The sequence below is a fragment of the Bombina bombina genome, chromosome 6 (assembly GCF_027579735.1).
Source record: "Bombina bombina isolate aBomBom1 chromosome 6, aBomBom1.pri, whole genome shotgun sequence".
Lineage (NCBI taxonomy): Eukaryota > Metazoa > Chordata > Amphibia > Anura > Bombinatoridae > Bombina > Bombina bombina.
Genome location: NC_069504.1, coordinates 1,045,461,903 through 1,045,486,362, shown reverse-complemented (window position 1 = coordinate 1,045,486,362; position 24,460 = coordinate 1,045,461,903). Strand labels below are relative to the sequence as shown.

The 24,460-nt window shown below is 39.9% G+C and overlaps 1 protein-coding gene across 2 annotated transcripts in view; it reads right to left on the bottom strand.

Annotated features, from left to right (window-relative positions):
• The window catches only part of NRIP2 (nuclear receptor interacting protein 2), a 111,339-nt gene that overhangs the window by 29,292 nt on the left and 57,587 nt on the right, over nucleotides 1–24,460 (bottom strand). The window contains exons 1-2 of one of the 2 annotated variants that reach the window (XM_053718812.1): nucleotides 1,004–1,519; nucleotides 168–455 (exon numbers count right to left, since the gene is read on the bottom strand). In XM_053718812.1, the coding sequence (XP_053574787.1) occupies nucleotides 168–455; nucleotides 1,004–1,207 (492 nt within the window). In that variant the 5' untranslated portion in view covers nucleotides 1,208–1,519. Of the gene's footprint in view, nucleotides 1–167; nucleotides 456–1,003; nucleotides 1,520–24,460 lie in introns of those variants that run through there. The other variant, XM_053718813.1, reaches the window with a different exon arrangement.

Here is a 24,460-nt window from a genome sequence, read left to right as displayed (position 1 = left end):
TCTATAATAATAACTATATTGGCTTGTTGACCCTTACTGGCAAACAGGACAGGTATTTTGTTTAGATAATGTATTTGAAAGGTGAGATGACTGTTCTATGATGCTGCTGTTTTGTGTTATCTAGTGGTGTGTTTAGCTACTAGTTTATTATCATAAATGTATCTCACCTTACATGGGATAAGCAGTATGTTTTCCTTCCATCCACCCAAAGTCTCTTCACATGGATGTGGTGGTTTTGGTCTCTCGTCATTCAAGCAGATGATTTGTGATCCCTCATCACATAGGTGAGGTGGATCCGATCTGTTATCACACAGGTGGGGATACACTATCTCCTTGTTTGTTTGGTGTTGTAGTTGCTTACCCTCATCTTCCAGGTCAGAAGGTTGTGCCAAGCTGTTGGGCTCCTTGTCAACACTGCTTCCAAGGATTCGTCTCTGTATTACACTGTGTGGTTGCTGTAGTCACAACCACAAGCAAACATATTAGCGACATGTTCTTCTCTTGTGGAAATGTGAATCCCATACTGGTCCCTCATCACCTTTTTAAAGCTAATTTAACTAATTACCCTAATCATATGACCCTCTAGCAATCCTTGTATTTCTTGGCACTGTTACCCTCAAGAGATAGACCCAGTCACTGGGAACCATTATGATATTCATTATTCTCTCCCAAAGATATGTGCTTTAGCTGCATATTATTAATCTGTTTTTCTCAACTCCTGTTCTCAAGTATGAATGGGCCAGATTTTATGTATCTACGTTGGCTGATCAGTAGCTCGTTTGCTGTGACTGAGCCTCCTGTTCTCATGTTAATATCTGACCTGTTGGCAACACTTGAAGACTTGAGTTAAAATGCTTATAAATAATATCACAGTACAGTGGTAGATTTTTTTTACTTTAGTTTGTATATTTTACATCCCCCCCCCCCCCCCCCCCCCGTTTTAACCTCACACTGTGCTCCTGTGACATATTGTCTGTTTCCCATTTCTTCCCCATTTTCTCACCAGGTCTTTACTGGTTGTTCCCAATCTCCGGAGCTGATCCAGAGGCAACAGATCTGCAGAGTCCTTGTGCACAAACTGCGTGGCTTGTTTCAAACGTCTCTGCTGGTGCAGAATAGCTGTCCCTTTTATACGCTGCTCCAGACCAGGGGGATCCCTCATCCCTACATCTCCCCTTGACACCCCAGGATACTTCTGGCAACTCATAGTACAGGTTGCCACAGACAATGCCCTCTGCACTCTTTTGCCTTTTCACCTTTCCTTGCTAACCTTACCTGTGTCTTCCCCTCTCCTCAGACTAAATCTATATTGTATTTTTTCTCCCCTTTCCCCCCTCAGTACCCTCTTCTATCTGCCTCACTTCTGCTATCTTTTTTCCTCTCCCGCTGTAATCCTCCTGGTTCCTTGTATTGTTCCCTCTCTCTGTTATTCTGGGGATTCCTTCCTCTGCTCCCTCCCCCTGCTCTGCAGTGATTCCTATACTATCCCTCCCTCCCTCCGCTCTTTTCAATTCTGTGGCTGGTTGCTTTTCTTCTGTCATCCTCTGGCATAATTTACCCTGTCTTTTTTTTATGTCTTCTAGTGATAGATCTCCTCTCTCCTTTAGCCCCTCCTGTAAGTTTAACAAAATCACATTCCCATAACTAGAAAAAAAGCAGGGAGGGGGCAAAAGACTGAGCTTGGGTAATGATTTAGCATTAGAGGTGATGCAGTTTGGTCTGAACATGATTTCTGAAAAAACTGTATTTGCTTTTTTTTTCTTCTTCTTCCAACCTGCAATTACATAATACTAGTGCTGCTAGGTTTGATGACATCCTATAAAGGCATCTAATTGTAATATACAACCTGCTTTTAATTGTAGGCGATGCTCTGGCAGAAGATTATGTTTATATCAATATTCATTTTTCAAGCATTAAAATTTACAATATCCATTCTTTTTTTTTTTTTTTTTCTTCTTTTTTTTTCTCAACCAATATTTATTAATTTCGAGAGGTTTTACACAGTGGAAGTACAATATCCATTCTTATATCATAAACCATTTTAATAATTTGATGCTTGAATATATAAATTAGTATATAGTAGAAATTGTATTAGTAGTTAATGGAAATGAACCCCAGATTTGTATTATATGTAGAGCTGTTATTAGTGATCACACAACAGAACACCACAATATTACATATAGGACTCTCTTTTCATAGTTAGAAAATGGTTATTCATTGTGTAGTCTGGAGAACATACTCAATATAGTGTGCCACACTGTCTTATAGTGACTTGACAGCTCTGTAATATGCAAAATGATTTCATTATTCTATGTATCTGTTTTCTCATAAATAATAATAGTAAAGCAATCACTGACATGACAGATTATACTGACATTCTGCGATAACATCAGCTAAGGGTAGTTCAGATTCTACAAATATTTAGGTTCAGCAGCCGAAAATATTTCTACAGAAGTTATTCCCACGCTCTGCTGAAGACCCACAAGTCTAAATATACATACAATGCACTCTTTGACTCTGTATAATGTACTGTTTTGTATACAGGGTACTCCAGTCCTGTATATGCTATGTTGAGGTTCAATGTATGTTTTTTAACAAAGAATACCAAAAGAACAAAGTAAATTTTAATTTAGAAATAAATTTAAAAGCTGAATCTAAATCATGAAAGTTTAATTTTGAGTTTTATGTTCCTTTAACTTTGCATATAAGAAAATTGATTATCACTAAATATAAATAGTTATTTACATCTTACATAACACACGGATACTGATATATGCACTTAGATGTCAATCATGTAAGAGAATAGTGTCCAGGTATTCTGTTAGTATAAAGCGTCAGTTTATTAAACTTGAAAAGGGTCTCCCTAAGAAAACTCACTGAAGATGTTTCTTGACTTACTACTGTGCAGTTTTTCTTGTATTAAAAGGGACATAAAACCCCAATTTTTTCTTTCATGATTCAGATACAATTTTAAACATAATTCCAATTTATTTCTATTATCTAATTTGCTTTGTTCTTTAGGTATCCTTTGTTGACAAAATAGCAATACACATGGGTGAACCAATAACACAAGGCATCTATGTGCAGCCACAAATAAGCAGCTACTGAGCCTATCTAGATATGCTTTTCGGCAACAGATATCAAGAGAATGAAGCAAATTAGATAATGGAAGTTATTTTGAAAGTTATTAAAAATTGCATACTTTTTCTGAATCATGAAATAAAAAATGTGGGTGTCATGTCCCTTTTAAGTCATCCATGCAATACTTTTAGGGCTTCAGATGAAGTAATGGAACCTCAGAGCCCTACAGCTAGTGGTAGTTTTAAGGGTACTGTGGGGTTGCTATGCACTTCTATTCATTACTGTTGCCTCATTAAACTTTAAAGGGGACAGTTGTGTGGATTTGCAAAGTAGCTCATTTTTTAAATGTAGAGTGCTGAATAAAGAAAATGTATGCTTACCTGATAAATGTCTTTCTTTCCAGATATGGAGAGTCCACGACGTCATTCCAATTACCACTGGGAATATCACTCCTGGCCAGCAGGAGGAGGCAAAGAGCACCCAGCAAAGCTGTTAAGTGTCACTTCCCTACCCATAATCCCCAGTCATTTGACCGAAAGGAAATGGAAAAAGGAATAACACAAAGGTGTAGAGGTGTCTGAGGTTTAGTAAAAAAATAACTCTTAATTAAGGGTGGGGGTTGTGGACTCTCCATATACCCGGAAAGAAAGAAATTTATCAGGTAAGCATAAATTTTGTTTTCTTTCCTAAGATATGGAGAGTCCACAACATCATTCCAATTACTAGTGGGAACCAATACCCAAGCTTGAGGACACAGAATGAATAGGGAGGGAGAACAAGACAGGCAGACCTAAACACAAGGCACCACCGCTTGAAGAACCTTTTTTCCCAAAAGAGGCCTCAGCCGAGGCAAAAAGTATCAGTGGAGTGAACTGTAATTCTCTTAGGAGGCTGCTGACCAACAGTCTCATAAGCAAAACGAATTATACTTCTCAACCAGAGGAAAAGAGAAGTAGCGGTAGCCTTCTGACCCTTACGCTTTCCTGAGAAACAAACAAACAGGGCAGAAGACTGGCGAAAATCCTTAGTCGCCTGAAGGTAGAATTTTAGAGCATGCACAACATTTAAGTTGTGCAACAGATGTTCCTTATGAGAAGAAGGATTGGAACAGAGAGAAGGAACAACAATTTCCTGATTAATATTTCCATCCGAAACCACTTTCTGAAGAAAACCCAATTTAGTATGATGAACCACCTTATCTGCATGAAAGATAAGGTGAATCACACTTCAAAGCCGAGAGTTACGAAACTCTCCAAGCAGAAGAGATAGCAAGAAGAAACAAAACCTTGATAAGCACGTACCCACTAAAGATGGCGCTGGGCTCAGAAATGTTACTGGCAGTGGTGACAAGACTGTTGCACGATCATCACGTACAGATACAGCAGGCTTGGGATGCTGAATGGGAGAGCATTTGCGTACTGGCTAGACAAGTGGGGCACCGCCAGGAGACACTAAGAGACTCTGCAGAGAAAACTACAAAAAAATCTAACCTCCAAGAGCCAATTTTGAACCTGTCAAGCCCAACACCCCAGATCCAGGCTCCGGATGAGACAGCAAAACATTTGAGCCCACCTGCAAAGATTCCTCCAGCAGTGGATGACTACCCTGATGGCGTCCCAGCCACGAGCGGGATACACCCACAAGCCTTCGGGCAGCAACTCACCGCAACCGTCACAATAAAAGTAACCAGTAATGCAGTAAAAGTTGCATCCCCAAGCCTGGAAAGAGCTTACCTCTCACACCATGATAAGTGTCAGCGGAAGATATCAGAAGCCTGGCGGTCGGAAGGTGACAGAGGGGGATTTGAAACTGCCCAGGACGACACCCGCTTGCTGCGAGCTGAGCACTATTGCAGAGGCCTGGAACATGGTCATAATGATGAAACCGTCTGCCGTACATCATTGCCTTGCCTTAGAAAGAGAGAGACAGAGAGAATGGGTAGTATTGAACACCTGTAGGGGAACTTTCCTCCAGCCTTTGGACTCTGTAGGCACACTTTGCAGCTGCCGGACTTTTGACCCTGGAGGCTTCCAGGTATGATCCCATACCGTCACAAGCCTCTTATTATGTTGGACACACATGAGGGAAAAGAAGGGGAGCGCTGTCTCCCTGAGATATGGACTGTTTGTGCACAGACATTTATACTCTGGTATGATTGACTTTACAGCATTAATGGCCAGTAGGATGTTATGTTAGTGAAATGGAGGTTATTGCTCTGACATTTAGTAGACCTATTGTATTGTCTTAGAATGGAGGCTCAATCTTTCTTTATTAATGCTTCCCCTGCCTTGAGGTAGAATTAATGTCTATGGGATAGTATGCACCTGATTGTCAGCATATCAGCTTCCGTTATGTCCCTAATACCAACTCCTCCCTAATAAGTCAGACAGCATCCAGTTCTCAGTTTGCATAACAGCTGGTGTTACAGAATAGGGGCAAAGCCCAATGTCAGTTAGCTGTCTTTATTAACACTCCCCCTGCTTTTGGTTAAAGAATATATTTCAATGAGAGTACACTCTTACATGTAAGTATACAAGGATATATTGTGAGATCTGTATTAACCTCTTTGTAATAAGTCATGCAGTAACTAACTCATATTTAATCTACCATGTATATTTAATCTCTCCTACATGTGTGTTCACATTTTTTTTTTATTTTTTTTTCTCTTCTTTCTCTTTCTTTTAGCCCTAATATTATTCCATTCATCAAATATTCCTAGCCAGAACCCTAGACAGATGAGGATCTAAACATATTACTTTGCATAGATACCAGTTTGTTTGTTTTTTCTCTCTTTTTCACGTGATTGCAATGGCATCTTACCCATAAGCCTGGTTAGTAAAACAATACTTGCCTAGCCTTTTGTGATTTAGGACTTGTAGATTCCCAATAGACCTACACCTGTCCCCCCAGGTAGCCTCTTCTGTAACTTAATAATAGGCAAGGAGAAAATATACCTAGGCGCTATCCCTACATAAGAATCAATTATAACTGGTGCTTGCCTTAGTAACTCAATATATGTATGTGTTGATCATCTACCTTTACAATTACATCCTGGGTCCATGAGTGGCCCATTTGTCTTGTTCTCCATTACCCCCAATACCCCCTACTACGACATATTTATATTTCAGGAGGTCCAAGAGTGGCCTCTATATTCCTATAGGGGCATGTGTTAGGTTTTTACTGTAACATACTCTAATGGGGATGCTCTATAATAGAAAATATGAGGTTGAATTTTCTTTTCTCTATTTACATATATAGCTAATACTTGTTGTTCTTTTATGGCATGACTCTATCTGGGGATAAAGAGTATATTAATGTTCTTCTATTTATATTATCTTCCCAGTATTAATGTGATTTTTTTTCTGCACTTACATGTCATGCAAATTATTATCTAACTTGTATTATAATCCATGATATAGACATGCAATTTAAAAAAAACAAAAAAACAAAACAAAAAAAAAAAAGAAACAAAACCTTCCAAGATAACAACTTAATATCTATAGAATGCATTGGCTCAAACGGAGCCTGCTGCAAAACTTTAAGAACAAGGTTAAGGCTCCAAGGAGGAGCAACAGATTTAAACACAGGCCTTATTCTGACCAGGGCCTGACAAAAAAAGATTAATAGATAAAGCAGAAATCTGACCTTTCAGAGAACTGACTGACAACCCTTTCTCCAGACCTTCCGGAGAAAAGACAAAATCCTAGGAATCATTTCCCTACTCCAAGAGTAGCCTTTGGATTCACACCAATAAAGGTATTTACGCCATACCGTATGGTAAATTTTATGAGTAACAGGCTTGCAAGCCTGTAGCATGGTCTCAATGACTGACTCAGAAAACCCACCCTTAGCCAGAACTAAGCGTTCAATCTCCCAGCAGTCAGCTTTAGAGAAACAAGATTTGGATGGATTGGAGGAATGGACCCAAGGTGGCAGAGATGACATCTTTACTAGGTCTGCATACCAGATCCTGCGAGGCCATGCAGGAGCTAATAGAATTACCAACGCTCTCTCCTGTTTGATATGAGTAATGACTCGTGGAAGGAGCGCAAATGGAGGAAACAGGTATGCTAGATTAAAAATCCAAGGAACCGCCAGAGGATCTCTTGACCTTAAACCGTACTTTGGAAGCTTGGCGTTCTGCCGAGACGCCATCAGATCCAACTCTGGCACCCCTTACTTGAGGGTTAACCTGGAGAACACCTCCGGGTGGTGAGCCCACTCCCCAGGAAGAAATGTCTGTCTACTTAGGAAATTCACTTCCCAGTTGTCCACTCCTGGAATGTGAATGGCAGATAAACAATTGTGAGCTTCCACCGACTGAATAATCTGAGCCACCTCCTTCGTGGCTAAGGAACTCTGAGTTCCTCCCTGATGGTTGATGTAAGCCACTGAGGTGGTGATGTCCGACTGGAACCTGATAAACCGGGCTAAGGACAATTGAGGCCAAGCCATCAGAGCATTGTAAATCGCTCTCAACTCCAAGATGTTTATTGGAAGAGCAGACTCCTCCAGAATCCATAGTCCCTGAGCCTTTAACAAGTCCCAGACTGCTCCCCAGCCTAGCAGGCTGGCATCCATGGTCACTATCACCCAGGAAGGTCTCCGGAAGCATATGCCCTGAGACAAATGCTCCTGAGCAAGCCACCACGGGAGAGAGTCTCTTGTCAACTGGTCTAGATCTATCCTCTGAAACAGATACGAATGGTCTCCGTTCCATTGTCTGAGCATGCATAACTGCAGAGCTCTCAAATGGAATCAAGCGAAAGGGAATGATGTCCATGGAAGTGACCATCAGACCAATTACCTCCATACATTGAGCTACTGATGGCCGAACAGTAGACTGAAGAGCGAAGCAAGAGAATAGAATCTTGGATTTTCTGACCTCTATCAGAAACATTTTCATAGATAGGGAATCTATTATGGTTCCTAAGAAAATCACCCTTGTAGCTGGAACAAGGGAACTCTTCTCCAGATGCACTTTCTATCCGTGGGAACATAGAAAAGACAACAAGATCTCTCTATGAGAGTTTACTTGTTGAAAAGATGGCGCCTGAACCAATATGTCGTCCAGATAGGGCGCCACTGCAATTCCGAGACCTGATCACTGCCAAGAGAGCCCCCAGAACCTTTGAGAAAATTCTGGGAGCTGTGTCATGGCCAAGGGAAAGAGCTACAAACTGAAAGTGTTTGTCTATAAAAGCCAATCTCAGGAACTTGTGATGATCCCTGTGGATGGGAACATGAAGATACGCATCCTTCAGGTCTATGGTTGACATGAACTGACCCTCTTGAACCAAAGGAAGAATGGAACGAATGGTTTCTATTTTGAAGGACAGTACCCTGAGAAACTTGTTGAGACACTTTAGGTCTAAAATGGGTCGAAAAGTTCCCTCTTTTTGGGGAACCATGAACAGATTTGAATAAAATCCTATACCCTGTTCCCTTACTGGAACAATCAATCCCAGGGAGGAAAAGGTCGTGAATGCATTTCAAGAATGCCTCTCTTTTTACCTGGTCTGCAGATAATCTTGAGAGGTGGAATCTGCCCCCGGGAGGGAAAGTTTTGAATTCTATTTTGTTACCCTGAGATACCCTATGTCCACAGCCCAAGGATCTGGTACATCTCGTATCCACGCTTGACAAAACAGGGAAAGTCTGCCCCCGCACCGATCCCGGGTCGGGGACCGACCCTTCATGCTGATTTAGACTCAGCTGAGGGTTTCTTTGATTGCTTCCCCTTATTCCAAGATTGATTGGGCTTCACAGAAAACTTGGACTGTTCCTGCTTGGAAGAGGGAGAGGAAGACTTTTGACCTTTGAAAAGGAACGAAAAATTACTTTGACATCCTTTAGGTCTGTTCTTCTTGTCTTGTGGTAGAAAAGACCCTTTTCTACCCGTAATATCAGAAATTATTTCTGTCAGACCAGGTCCAAACAAGATTGTAAGAAAGTGCCAGAAGCTTGTACTTGGAGTTATCAGCTGACCACGATTTTAGCCACAAAGCCCTACGGGCTCAGACAGTGAAGCCAGACATCTTGGCTCCCAGCCTAACAACTTGCATGTTAGCATCAGAAATAAAGGAATTAGCTAGTTTGAAAGCCTTAATCCTAACTTGGATCTCCTCCAATGGAGTTTCTACTAAAACTGATTCAGACAAGGCGTCGCACCAATAAGATGCCGCACTTGCTACTGTGGCAATACAAACTGCAGGTTGCCATTGAAGACCTTGATGAGCATACACCTTTTTCAAATAAGCCTCCAGCTTTTTTGTCCATTGGATCCTTAAAGGAGCAGCTATCCTCTATAGGGATCGTAGTTCTCTTTGCCAAAGTAGAAATAGCCCCTTCTACTTCAGGCACCGTGCGCCATGAATCTTTAATGGTTTCAGCAACAGGGGACATCTTTTTAAAGACGGGAGAAAGGCATCCATGGCTTCTCCCATTTCTGTGAAATAATCTCCGTCACACAGTCTGGAACAGGAAACACTTCCACTGAGGAAGGAACATCATAGTATTTATTAAGTTTACTAGACTTCTTAGGGTTGACAACGACAGAAGTATCGGAGTCGTCCAAAGTAGCAAATACCTCCTTTAACAGTACACAAAGGTGTTCAAGCTTAAATCTGAAGTTTGGTTCTTTAGTATCAGATGAAGGAATTATAATATATATTATATATAGTATATATTATATATATTATAAGGAATCTGAGATTTCACCCTCAGAGGCTACCAACGTATCCTCCTCATCAGACTTATGAGGGAGGGCAACCTGCGTAGCAGCAGATGGGACAGGTACCTTACTATATGAAAAATGTTTAATTTTCCTCTTGCGTATCCCCAACATAAGAAAAGCAGATAATGCTGCAGATACAGCAGAAGATACCTGTGCAGCAAAATCTGCAGGCAAATAAACTCCTCCAGGAGGCTGAGAGGAACTGCAGGGCACTGTAACGCCATAGAGGCTTGGGACGTTAGAGGAGAAAGCTGTGGCATTGCCTGAACAGCATCATCCTGAGAGACATTGGGCTCAGAGGGCAACAATTTATCTTTAAATTGAAGTGTTCTAGCTAAGCATGCAGCACGGAATTGCATGGGCAAAACAATTTGTGCCTCAAGGCATAACAACCAGTTAGAGTCTTGCTCCATGTCAAATAATACTAAATAAAAAAATCCCTAAATTGTAGAAAAATTTTAAATACACTCTCATTTTAAGAATTTTTAATGCCACAGCCGCTTAACGTTATGCAAAAATTCTTTAAAATAATAAACCAATCGGGCCCCCTACATCATCATTATTTAGTAGATCGACACTGAAGAGACTGAAATTCAATGACGCAGCTCAGTTCCGTGAATATCCGAAGGCAGAGAGAAGTCACATGACCAGCAGAGAGAGGAAACTATGCAGCGAGTTAAAGGCGCGCGTTTCCCTCTGCCTACAACATAAGATGCAAGTAGCTGCAGCTGGTTCAAACTCAAGCAGTTTGTCAGTTAGCCTGTTCTAGCTAAGCAAGCAAAGAAAACCAACTGCCAAATTGTAGGTTTATACATAAATCCCTGTGTAAAACATAAGCCACACACATACTAATAAAGTGTTTCAACAAAATTAGCCCAAAGAGGAACAATGTCCCAATAAAGGGAAGATTAGCCCCTAGTCTCAACATACATAATGTGCCTGCCCACTGCCAATCCTGTATAAAGGATTTTGAAAATGTCCCCATCTACTGAATGTGACATATTCTTCTAAAGTGCAAGTCTCCAACACCTAGAAAACAAAAGCACTTACCTGCTGTCTAGCTTTCCGAAGGGACACATACTCCTTACAGAGACCTGTAGAAAAAGAAAGAACAGAGTAACCAACTCTGGCTTTCTGTACCATGGGCAGCAATGTGTTAGGAAACAAAGCAAGGACTACCTCACAACTTCCTAACTGCTTAAAAGCCACCATTACTCTACTGAAGAGATTGACGTGGACTCAGCTAAACCCAAATCCTTGCTTTCAGGGAAAAGTACCAGAAAAAAGAATTAATTTCTTCAGACACCAAACTTCACCTCCATTGACAGAGACAAAGAGAATGACTGGGGATTATGGGTAGGGGAGTGACACTTAACAGCTTTGCTGGGGTGCTCTTTGCCTCCTCCTGCTGGTCAGGAGTGATATTTCCACTAGTAATTGGAATGACGTTGTGGACTCTCCATATCTTAGAATAGAAACAGAGCAAGGAGAAAAGAGAATTTAAAGAGAAAATTTAAGGGATAAACAGTAGATAATGGCGCCCCCTTCCAGTGCCACCTGCACCTTTGATACTAACCAAGATTATGGTCTACTATTCCACATCCATAACCTCCCTAAAAATACTGAATTCACAGCCAAACATTGAATACAAACCTCTTATCCAGAATTGTACTATCCTCTCACAAAATATTAAAACTGATCATCTAGTCTGTGCAGCCAAAGCCTCTGTTTTTTCTTCCCTTTAGATCCTTTTGCACATAAAGAATCTTTTACCACAGCACATTTCTTATAGATCCATTTATTAACACAAAATGAGACACCAGGGATTTCAGGAAATGCCGGTCTACGATTATAGTGGAAAACAATGTAAACAGAGCTTATTTAAATAGGTATTTGCATGCTTGATGATTCTGGAATTCTGTGGTTCGTCAGAATTAAACTGTAGAATTCTGTCTATAATCAGTTTGGTACTGTTTGTGACATTTGTCACAGTTCTGCAGCCAAGGAACATAACTAAGATAAACATGAAGAATAAAGGAGTCAGCTTCAGGGCAGTTGGGGATAATGAGAAAAGAATGAAAGAAAACAAAGAGTGACAAAAGATAAAAACATTTGTTTGAGAATCCATCCTAATAAAAGACATCCAGTTACTGTCATGGGGATATAGACACAATGCAGAGCACGATGAGATAGAGACAGAAAGAAAAAGGTGAAACCAATAAAATAATAAGTGATAGAGACCGTTACATGTGACAAAAAAGAAAGGGAAATGTTTAAAAAGAGGACTAAGAAACAGAGAATTTAACATGTAAGTGGGAGGAGATGGGACATATTAAAGGGACACTGAACCCAAAAATTTTCTTTCGTGATTCAGAAAGGGCGTGCAATGTTAAGCAACTTTCTAATTTACTCCTATAATCAATTTTTCTTCGTTCTCTTGCTATCTAAATTTGAAAAAGAATGCATCTAAGATTTTTTTTGGGGTTCAGACCTCTAGACAGCACTTTTTTATTGGTGGGGATAAATTTATCCACCAACCAGCAAGAACAACCCAGGTTGTTCACCAAAAATGGGACGGCATCTAAACTTACATTCTTGCATTTCATATAAAGATACCAAATGAATGAAGAAAATTTGATAATAGGAGTAAATTAGAAAGTTGCTTAAAATTTCATGCTCTATCTGAATCACGAAAGAAAAAAATTTGGGTTCAGTGTCCCTTTAAGGTTTAGTGCTGCCCTAAGCAAAGAGAAGTCTGCTTACCCACCTATTTTTACTTATATTTTTCTCATACAAGAAGTTAATTATTCAATCATTCCTGACACAGAGTAAAACATGCAAAAGTTATTATCTCCCTATGTAAGTCACCTTTAAACTAGTTCTAAAACATTTTTATCTCCTTGGAGAGCATGAGAGCTGAAAGGCATCATGGAACCTAGCTGTTCTTCAAAACTTGCTGCCACCCTTCTTAAAATCCTAAAATAGTCACAGGCCTAGTTGGCCAAGGCCAAAATATGCCCTAAGGGAAGAGTGATAGGAAAAAGAAGGGAAAGAAATTAAACGTGTTTATATTAAAGGACCATAAAAGATTAAAAAACTGCATAACTAAACGATGCATAACAAAAAGACAACACAATAACACTTACTCTGAATTTCAGTATTCAGTCATATTTTTATTTATTTTTTGGCTAAATTTCAGTTTTCTTTGATTTCCTGGTTACCTGTATCATGTGACAGTTATTATCCAATCACAGACATATACATATTTTTTATTTCATGCTTAAAGGGATAGATAGGCCAAAATTGAAATGTGCATAGGTGCATTTCAATTTGAAATAGAAGCATTTTTTAAATATACTTCCATTAGCAAAAATGCTTCTAATAAAAGTTATTACTGTTTTTCTGTGCCATACGCACATATCCTTTGAGGGCACCAGTATTCAAACACCATGCATGCTCTGATTGCTCCTGAAGACGTAATCTGTGTCATGCAATCCACTGGTAACTTTCTGAGAAGGTGCAGTGAATATCGGAACATGGGCCCTGAAAGGATATGTGCATATGTCAAAGAAAAACAGTAATAACTTTTATTAGTAACATTTTTGCTAATGGAAGTATATTGCAAAAATGTTTCTATTTTAAATTGAAATGCGCATTTGCACTATTCATTTTTTACCTTTCCCTTTTAAAGGGACACTGAACTCAATTTTTTTCTTTCATGATTCAGATAGAGCATGCAATTTTAAGCAACTTTCTAATTTACTCCTATTATCAATTTTCTTCATTCTCTTGCTATCTTTAAAATTTGTTTTTTTCATTGACAGGAAAGATACAAATAAAATTGATATCAGAACAGAAAGAGAAGCAGTCTGGCCCAGTTGCCACCTGGGAGTAGCTTCTACAATTGTGCTTTTCACAGAGGAAAATTTTCCTGTAGTATATCAGTCTTATCCGGCCGACATGGTCAGTCCAGCACTGAAATACCAGGCAGTTCTCCTCTGAACAAAGAAAAATGACAACCCCAGACGATCGTTTCGGCCTCCTTTGGGCCTCGTCAGTGAGGTGCAGCCATATCCCTCTAAGCACATTGGGCAAGGAGTCCTCGTCTGGTTTCCCCCATCACCCTTAGGGTGACTATCCCCTGGGTCATATTTACATATGCAAAACAGAAAGTGAAGCAGTCTGCCAGGAACGAACAGTAACATCAATAGCTTGTTCTATGGCCCGGTTGCCACCTGGGAGTAAGCTTCTTTCTGCCCAATTGTGCTTTTCACAGAGGAAAACTTTCCTGTAGTATATCAGTCTGATCCGGCCGACATGGTCAGTCCAGCCCCGAAATACCAGGCAGTTCTCCTCTGAACAAGGAAAATGACAACCCCAGATGATCGAAAATTGATATCAGCTAGTCTGAACCTTCAGTCTCTCTCATTCCATTCAATGGCTATGTGTATAGAAGTACTAGGCCTCATGATTGCAGCTTCAGACGCAATTCCATTTGCTCAATTTCATATGAGACCTCTTCAGATTTGTATGCTGCGCCAGTGGTACAAATTATAATTATATATCCCAACAGATATTCTTAGATTCCAACATGCACCTATCTCTGACTTGGTGACTGAATCACTAGTCTATTTTTTAGGGGGCTTCTTTTGCTCATCCTACCTAGTCTGTGATCAGCACAGATGCAATTCTTTCAGGTTTGGGAGCTGTTTGGGGGTCCCTGACAGCACAGATAGTTTGGAATTCTCGGGAGGCGAGGTTACCAATCAATGTTTGGGAACTCTGTGCATTCTTCAGTGCCCTTCAGGCTTGGCCTCTATTGAAAAGGGAGCCTTATCTCCGTTTTGAGACAGACAATATTACAGCCGTAGCTTATGTCAATAATCTATCGGGAAATTGTAGTTCCCTAGCCATGGTAACAGTATCTGAAATCCACTCTTGGGCTGAAACCAATTCCTGCCTCATAACTGCGATTCACATTCCAGGTGTCGACAACTGGGAAGCAGACTACCTCAGTCGTCAGCCCCTACATCCAGGAGAGTGGTCTCTCCACCAAGATGTGTTCTGATTGTAAAACACTGGGGCCTACTACAAATAGATCTGATGGCTTCTCATTTGATTAACAAACTTCCCAGGTACCTTGCAAGGTCCAGTGATCCCCAAGCAGAGGTGTTGGATGTTCTAGCAGTTCCCTGGTCTTTTCAGCCTGCTTATATATTTGCCCCCCCCCCTCTGATCCTGCTCTCCATAGTGATTACCAAAATAAAAAAATAAGTCATTTGTAATCATAATAGCACAGGATTTGGTATGAGTTCCAGGTCCAAATATCCAGTTGCCCGCCATGGCCTCTTCCTGTAAGGCTAGACCTTCTGTCTCAAGGTCCCTTCTTCCATCCAGATCTAAAGGCTCTACACTTGATGTCATTGAAATTGAACGCTTAGTTCTAAGTCATAGAGGATTCTCTGACTCTGTGATTAATACGATTCAGGCTTGCAAGCCTGTTTCTAGAAAAAAATTATCACAAAGTTTAGAAAACTTATATCTCATAGTGTATCAACCATGATTACTCTTGGCATTCTTTTAGAATTCTTCAGTTTTTGCAGAATGGTTTAGATAAAACTTTATCTGCCAGTACATGGTTGATAAGGTAAATGGAAAATTAGATTTAATACGGGAAAATGCAAGGTTCTACATTTTGGAAGTAAAAATAAGCAGGCAATGTATTATTTAAATGGGACAAAACTTAGCCAAACACAGGAGTAAAGGGATTTGGGGGTAGTAATAGATAACAAGCTAAAGATGGGTGCACAATGCAGGGCAGCACCTTCAAAGGCTAAGAAGATACTAGCATGTATTAAAAGAGGCATTGACTCAAGGGAGGAAAGCATAATTCTGTCACTATATAAAGCCCTGGTAAGACCTTACCTTGAGTATGGAGTGCAGTTCTGGGGACTAATTGCAAAAAAATATATTGCAGAACTACAAAAAGTTCAGAGAAGAGCCACAAAGCTAATAAGGGGATTGGAGAATTTAACCTATGAGGAGAGGCTAGCCAAACTTGGTCTGTTTTCTTTAGAAAAAAGGCGCTTAAGAGGTGACATGATTACTTTATATAAATATATTCAAGGCCCATATACAGAGATGGCAGAAGCTCTGTTTATTCCAAGAAAATTGTGACCAATTTAAGGTTGGAGGAAAGGAGATTTTATCTCCTGCAACGGAAACGTTTTTACACTGTAAGAGCAATAAAATTGTGGAACTCATTACCAAAGTAGGTAGTGAATGCCAATACCCTAGATACATTTAAAAATTATTTGGATACATTTCTGTCTATAAACAAAATTCATAGATATGATTGATAGTATTAAATAGGTCACCTTTTAGTGGGATTATTTAAGCTTAACTGGAGCTTTTTGTATATATTTTAGATTTGTATAGGTTGAATTAGATGGACTTCGGTCTTTTTCAACCTCATCTACTATGTGACGTTGAAAAGAAAAATCTATTCTCTTTCTGTATTATTTCAGATGATTTCTAACCTTCTTGATGTTCATTGTTTTTTTCTCAGGTTTTAATTCAGATTAAACCAGTTATTATTTTTTTTTAATAAATCAAGCTTTATTAAGCAAAGTTAGCAAGTGTACAGATATAAGAAGAACATATTGTAAACAAAATACAAGGGCTTGTCATTGTTAACTTTGATTTTTCTTCTTTTGAGAGGTTAGGTCCTTGTAAATATCCTGGGTACACTGTAACACAAATATTGATATGTGATCAGTTTGGATTCGTCTCAGCGATCCCTGTTATTTTCAGCATCCAGAATTGTGTTAATTTGATCCCCCATTTCTAATGTTTTACTTTTCTTAACAAACAAGATTATAAACAATAAACAATATTAATAAATTCCATGTAACAGTCATTATATGATAAGTGCTGGATTTGACCTACATAAATCTATAAAAACGGAGTGGCCTTTTTTTGGTGGGATTTATGTGGAAGGTGGAAGGAGGGAAGGGGGTAGTAATTCCCCAGATCGGTTGACCGTGGTTCTTGTTTTGGTAGATATGTGGCGACCCCTTGATTGAAATGGTGGGTAAAGGACCTTGAGGCATAGATAATTGACGTGTCTAAGTGGGTCTTGAGTCCCATAGGAACATAAGGTTTGCGTATGTGTCAAGTGTGTTTGAAAGCAGGTAGTGCTTTCTTTCTAGCTTGATGTTGTTTTTTGTTTCCTGAATCCACATTTGCAGTGTGGGGACCATTTCTTTTTTCCACACTCGTGGGATGAGTTGGTGAGCGCTAATTATCATGATTTGTAACAGTTTAGTGTGTAATTTTGATTTAAGTTTGGGGTATCTAAGAAATAGGAAAATTATTGGGTCTGTGTCTATAGGAGTTCCTAAAGGGCATTGTATGTATGGTATGATTGAGGCCCAAAATGATTGAATTTTGGGACATGCCCACCAGATGTGAAACAGGGATCCCTTGTATGAGCAAAGTCTCCAACATTGGTTGGAGGAATTTGGGAAGATTTATTTAAGTCTGTGAGGTACAATCTTGTTAGCAGTTTGATATTAGTCTCTAACAGTTTAGCTGAGTGTGCTGATTTTTTTATGGAGATGAAGATTGAGTGGAATTAAAAAAGGTAAGTCTCTGTCCCATGATTTAGTATAGGTCGATAAGTCCTTCTCTCTAGGTGTGGTCAGGAGTTTATAAGTCAGTGAAATGGTGTGGTGGATTGGCGAGGAAGAACTACATAGTTTTTCAAATGGCGTTTGTTGTCTTGTTAAATTGTATTTTTGTGTGGTTTGAAGAAAATGATTTAGTTGTAGGTATCTAAACCGGTGTGTGAAGAATCCGTCTCCTAAGTGCTTAATTGATTGTTTAGTTAGTAGCCTGCCCTCTTCCACTAGTGTATATGTGGGCAGAAGGAGGTGTATATCTCTGATACCGGTAGTAGTAAAGGAGAAGCCTGGCTGAAAATGTATGTTTTGTAATGTGGGTGTAAGTGGGGAAGGAATTGTATAGAAATAAGGGTGGGTTTTAACTACGTTCATCCAAACCTTATAAGTTTCTGAGATTATGGGGTTTCCTGGATAATTTGTTTTAACTTGGCAAATTTCTGTCCAGCATGAGGACCCCAGCTGTGGGTATTTTGAGAGATCGTGTTCAAGTTTGACCCATTGCTTGTGGTGGTGCTCCTCATATGAGCACCAGTCTATGATTCTAGAAAGGAAGACAGCATTCTGATATTCATGAAGGTTTGGGACTCCCAGCCCTCCCACAAGGGGGTCTCTATATAGCGTTGATTTGGCAATCCTCGGCTGATTAGATTTCCAAATTTAAGAGTTGATTATTGATTGCAATTTTGGGGTCATAAAGTTTGGGAGAGGGATATGGAAGGTCTGTAAGACGTACAAAAGTTTAGGGAGTAGTGTCATTTTAGCCACGCTGATTCTTCCCAACCATGAAATGGGTTTGATGGCCCATTACGCGACATTTGAGGTTATATTTGATGCAAGTGACTCATAATTTAGTTTAATCAAATCCGCTAAGTTAGGGGATAAATGGATAACTAGACACTTAAGAGAGTGGGATCTGAACGTAAATGGCGCTATGGATTAATGGGATTTTAGATCCTCTTTTGCTATATGAACTGGGAGGAGATCAGATTTTTCTAAGTTTATAGAGAAGTTAGACATGGAGCCGTATGTTGTAAGGATGGAATGTGCTGCTGCAGAAGAGCTTAGAGGGGTTGTGAGGGTCATGAGGTCATCCGCAAATAGCGCTAACTTATATTCAGAAGTTTTAAATTTAATGCCTTCAACATGTTGGGAGATGCGTAGAATAGTGGCAAGCACTTCCATAGAGAGAACAAACAAAAGGAGTGAAAGGGGGCACCCCTGCCTGGTTCCATTACATATTGAGATGGGGTTTGACAGAAGGCCATTAACTTTGATCTTGGCAGAGAGTGTAGTATATAGGGCAGAGATTCTAGATATAAATTCCTGTGGTAGGCCGAATTTGTGGAGGGTACAAGTCAAGAAAGTCCAGTCTAAACGGTCGAAAGCCTTTTCAACGTCTGTTGAAATTAATAGTGTTGGTATTTTATGTTGGGAAGTGTATTGTAGTAGATGTATGGCTTTAACCGTATTATCCTTCACTTCTCTTTGTGGTACAAAACCTGTTTGGTCATTGTGTATCAAATGTGGGAGAGAGACGTTAAGTCTGTTGGCTAGTATCTTGGAGTAGAGTTTTATGTCAACATTAAGTAGGGAGATAGGTCTAAAATTGGAGGGTAGGTCAGTCGGTTTGCCAGGTTTAGGGAGGACGGTTATGTTTGCTTCTAACATGCTTAATGGGAATGGATGGTCTGGGCCTATGAAATTGAATAATTTTAAGAGATGTGGTGAAAGGAGTTGCTTGAATTGTTTATAATAAAAATTACTATACCCGTCTGGTCCTGGGCTCTTCCCTTGTTTGAGTGATTTGATGGCTACTTCTAGCTCTTGATGGGCGATAGGTTGGCTTAAGGATTGGAGTTGGTCAGGGTGGATTTAGGGTAATTGTAGCTGTTTAAGGTATTTATCGCATTTCTTTTTGTGGTTCTCTATGTTGCGATTGGGAAATAGGTTATACAATTTTGTATAGTACTGACAGAACTCGGCTATCTTTTGAGAATTTGTTGTTTAAGTTGAGTTGTTAGTTGTCAGTGAGTGTATATATGTTGAAGTAATTTTGCACCTGAGGGCTCTCGCCAATAATCTACCTGGTTTATTACCTTGTATGTGATATTTCTGGCGTAGGAAGAAAGCAGTATTTTGAGCTTTAATGTCTAAGAAGTCAATTTAATGTCTAAGAAGTCAATGTCCAAGAAGTCGTTAAGTTGCAATCTGGCTTGATCGAATTTGTTTTTAGTTACCAAGTCTGTCGGGTGTCTCTTGTGGGTGTAGTCTAGATTTGCTATTGTCTGAGTCAGTGTGAGATATTTTTGTCTTGCTTGTTTGTTTTTTATGGCTTTATGTTTCATCAGGATACCCCTTCTAACACATTTGTGGACTTCCCAAGTAGTGATAGGTGTTGTGTCTTCTGAAATGTTAAAAGTGAAATACTCTTGTGCGCGGTCTATATCTATTCTGATTAAAGGGTCTGATAGTAGAGTTTCGTCTAACCTCCATTGAAATGGGCGTAGTGGTATGGAAGGCCAGGTGAAAGAACTGCTGAGTGATCCGACCAACTAATAGGGATAATATGTGAGAATCTAAGATTTAGTAGGGAAAGATTATCTGCCATTATGTAGTCAATTCTAGAGTAGGATTTATTTGGGTTTGAAAAAAAATGTGTAGTCTTGTTTATGGGGGTAAATATGTCTCTATGTGTCATGGAGAGTTAGCAATGAAAGGTTATTCCAGACAGTATGTAACATGTTGTTAGGGAGCTTTAAGTGTGGATTAGTGCTATCTATGATAGGGTTCAGAGGGAGGTTAAAGTCTCCTGCAAGCACTAGTGTCTCTTTAAATACTTAAAGGGCCATAATACCCAAATGTTTAAACACTTGAAAGTGATGCAACATAGCTGTAAAAAGCTGACCAGAAAATATCACCTGAACATCTCTATGTAAAAAAGAAAGATATTTTACCTCAAAAGTTCCTCAGTAGCCACAGTAGCTAAGCAGCATATTAGTATGTCTGTCCTGGGACAGCTGAAAGGATGAGCCTTGTGCACTCTCATGTTATTTCCCTATTCAGATTAGGGAAGTTTACAGTGAAATCTCATGATAGTTAAGTGAAATCTCATGAGATCACAGTAAAAGAGTTCATGACCTCAGCACTGCTGATGCCGATTGGCTGCTGTTTCTTCATTTATTTATTTTTTACCTGCAGCTGGGAGCAGGTGAAGTATAACTTTTTACACAGAACTTACTCTGCTGAGCTGAGGAGATTGTGAGGTAAAATATCTTCTTTTTTTACATAGAGATGCTCAGGTGATATTTTCCTGTCAGCTTTTTACAGTTATACTGCATCAGTTTCAAGTGATTTAGCATATGAGTATTATGTCCTTTTAAGTATGGAGTTGGTCGTGCGTTGAAAAAAGGATGCTTGATTTGTGTTTGGGGCATAAATATTAACTAATGTTATTGGTTTCCCATATAGGAGGCCGAATAGGCCTAAGTATCTGCCTTCTCTATCTTGTTCCTTGTAAAGGGGTTCACATGGGGTTGATTTGTGGAAGAGTATATGCACTAAATTGGTTTTCTTTTTATGATTGCTGCTGTGGAAGTGGTTGGGCTAGTTGGATGAGAAGTATTTGGGTTCTTTGCCCTGTTTAAAATTTTCTTGCAGGAACAAGATATTGCCATTTTTATGATTGAGGTCATTGTATGCTTTCAACCTCTTAAAAGGGGAGTTTAGGCCTTTGGCGTTAATGGTTATAATGGTAAACAATTTATCTCTATTTTGCGTAGTCAAAGTGTTTGTGTTTATGAGAGTGTGAGAGAGGTCTCTATTTGTGCTAAGCATTGATAAGTACAATAATGTCTAGGTGTCATCCTTAAGAACAGTACATGGAATAGTAACAATATAAATAAAACATTTGTGAACAAAACATTTTTAAACATAACAGTTTTTAGTTTTCAAAAGAGCTTTATTTTGATAGACAAAACATACACGGCATAAGTTAAATGTGCACATAGTACATCGAAGCTGATACAATATAAAGCTTAATCACAATAGTCTATTGTACAAACTGTTTAACGGTGAAAGGCATGCTTATGATCAGTCAAATCAACACTTGAAGACACCTGTTAATTGCAGTGTATGCCTTAATTGTTCCCAATTTTCTCAATATGCAGACCACTCTTGGGTCTATGACAGATATATATATGGTCAAAATTGGGAAGATATAGCGGTGAGGGGGAGAACTAGGGGTAAGGAAAACAAACAAATTGGATAAAACATTCTTAGAATAGGGAACGTATCTCAATTTTCTAATTATATAGACTCCCCTTGGGCCTGTGATAGATATACATATGAACAGTATTGGGAATATATGGAAGTGAGGGGGAGGGCAAGGGGCAAGGGAAACAAACAATTTTAATAAAACAATCTTGGTATGATACTTTGATCCCAATTTTCTAGCTATATAGACCTCTATTAGGCCTATGACAGATATACTATTAATCAATATTGGGAATATATAGAGGTGAGGGAGGGAGTTATAGGCAAGGGAGACAAACAATTTAAATTTGACAGTTTTAGTATAGTAAGGAACATTGTACATGCTTGCTCAGACAATATTGGGCTTATAAACATGAAAACTGAATCAAATATAAGCAAGAGAAGAAGCCTATTATAAAATAAGTGCGATTTATGTGGAATATAAGAGATGGTAGCAGTGAGTCAATTTTTCTACTATGCAACTCTGCAATGCTTTGAGCAAGAATGATCTTAAGTTCGCCTAACTTAGGGATAAACTTCCAACAGTTCAACTAATCACATTATGAAATGGAACATAAATAAAAAGTGGTTGATTAACTTAGAGATATATCTCAACAAATTAACATCTCACAGTATGAAATTAGGCACTACCATTGCTAGGTTACCAGAGTCCGTTTTACGTAGCATTAGATGAAGGCTATTGTCGTCCCTGGGGTCAAAGTCAGCTGCGCACTGTCAGAGAGTTGCCTCTGCAAGTTACCCCACTCCTCTCTTCGAGGTATGATCGCCGCCGTGTGAACAGAGGCTGTGATGCATAGAGCTGACCTGAGACTTGCTTGATATAACGCTGGTTCTATGGAGATCATCCCAGCTGTGGTAATAAGTGAGATGCTTGACCAGCTTTGGTCGCTGCACGTTCGGGTGGGCCCCCCCAAACGTCTGTGCTAGTACAACATGTACCGATGTCTTCTTTTTCCTCAGTGTTTCAGTCCAGGTATTACCCAGTGCACGGCTCCTTATCTTCATCTTTGTGGGTTGGGCCATTAGTGCCAGTGCTGCCGACTCCGTTGTTTGCTGTCTGCCAAGAGAAAAGAGCTCTTGTGGTCCCGGGTGTAGATCCGCTGCGTAAGCACCCCTCTGCGTATCAGAGGCTAGTAGATCACTCCTCAGATTATGCGGATCCCCCACTTTGTGATTAGCGTTGTCAGGTCCGGATTTCTGGTCCGCCTTTCTTTCCTGTGAGTCCTTAGAATATGCTGAAGCTTCATGTTCAGGGCTTAAGCACTTTAGCAAGTGATCGTACGGTGCTCTCTCCAGAAGTCTGTGCATTGAAAGTTCAAGTTGCGCAAACAGTTCCTCATGTCGCATCATACATCTCCCTTCCGCCATGTTTATGTCACTCCGCTGAATAAAGATGCCTCTCCTTCACTACAGGGGTTTTAGCGCTTTTTAGTTATATAGAGCGATAATGTAGCTTGATGATTGTTTAAGGATGGGTTTTGAAGAGGTTCAGTAAGCCAGTTTACCTAGCAGCACTGATAACCCGGCTCTTCCCGGGGGGAGGTGGATGCCTAGTAATAGGCCGCCGCCTTAGGCCTTTATATTCCAAACTGGGTCTCCAGCGTCATATGCACAGCTAAGAAAGTTAATATGGGTCACAATTAGCAGTATTGTGAGTCCTTTATGTAGTCTATGTCTAGTCTTGCCGTGTAATAGTAACAATCGGCGGATTGTTAAGGCTTCTGCTTGGAGCTCTCAGGATGTGCGTCCTACCATGAACGCTGCTTGGACACGCCCCCTAAACATAACAGTTTTTAAACAATGGTGGGCTAACATGTAGGCCCTTCTCTCAACTGTGGAGAAGGGTGTTTCATATTCAGTTGTCAACATAATCATAAAACAATTCTGCTTTTGGGTTTTCAATAGGGGGCTAAAAATGGAGCCCCAGAGTCTGCCATTGTTGCCATTGATATGATCATTGAAGACACAATAGCTAAAAGATAATTACACGCCATCAAAGGAATTAATCAAGGGGTACATATGGTTTATGAACCCTGACTATTGAGAGTCTCGTTAGGAGTGAAAGGAAAAAAACAGGACAAGGAAAAAGGTTTGATCTCACCCATTTTCTGTATTAGAAGTAGCTTGTTTTTTCTGTCCTTTAGACTCTGCCGTTTGCCATGTTGTTCTCTGAGGTCTGGGAGCTGTGTGAAAGGATATGTCCTTCTGACTGGATGAAGAGGTTGATGGGTTGTGCTGTTTGGAGGGTGCAGGTTCAGCTTCTTGCAGAATTCTTCTATGTCTCCAGGGCCTGAAAAAAATTTCCTCTGGTCTTCCCATGTGAGCTGTACTTGACAAGGGAAATCCCATCTGTAGGAGATGTTGTTTTTTCTCAGTAGAATGGTGAGAGGTGCAAATTCCCTTCTCCTTTGTAGAGTTCTGGTCGATAGGTCACGGGTGTGCGATTCCGGACGTTTTTGGAGTGCTAGCACTGGTGGAAAGTGTTGGTCCTGCTTTGGGAGGTATACATCTCCGTTTTGGTAGCAATTGCAGGTCGTTTACCTGTATTTTAAGGCAAAACTCTGGGGCTATCCTCTAGAGCTCACTTTAAGTGCAGCCATTACTCAGACGGCCAGCTCCGCCCCCCAGGATTAAACCAGTTATTATCTCCTTGGAGTCTAAACATAGTATTAGAAGTTGTACAGGC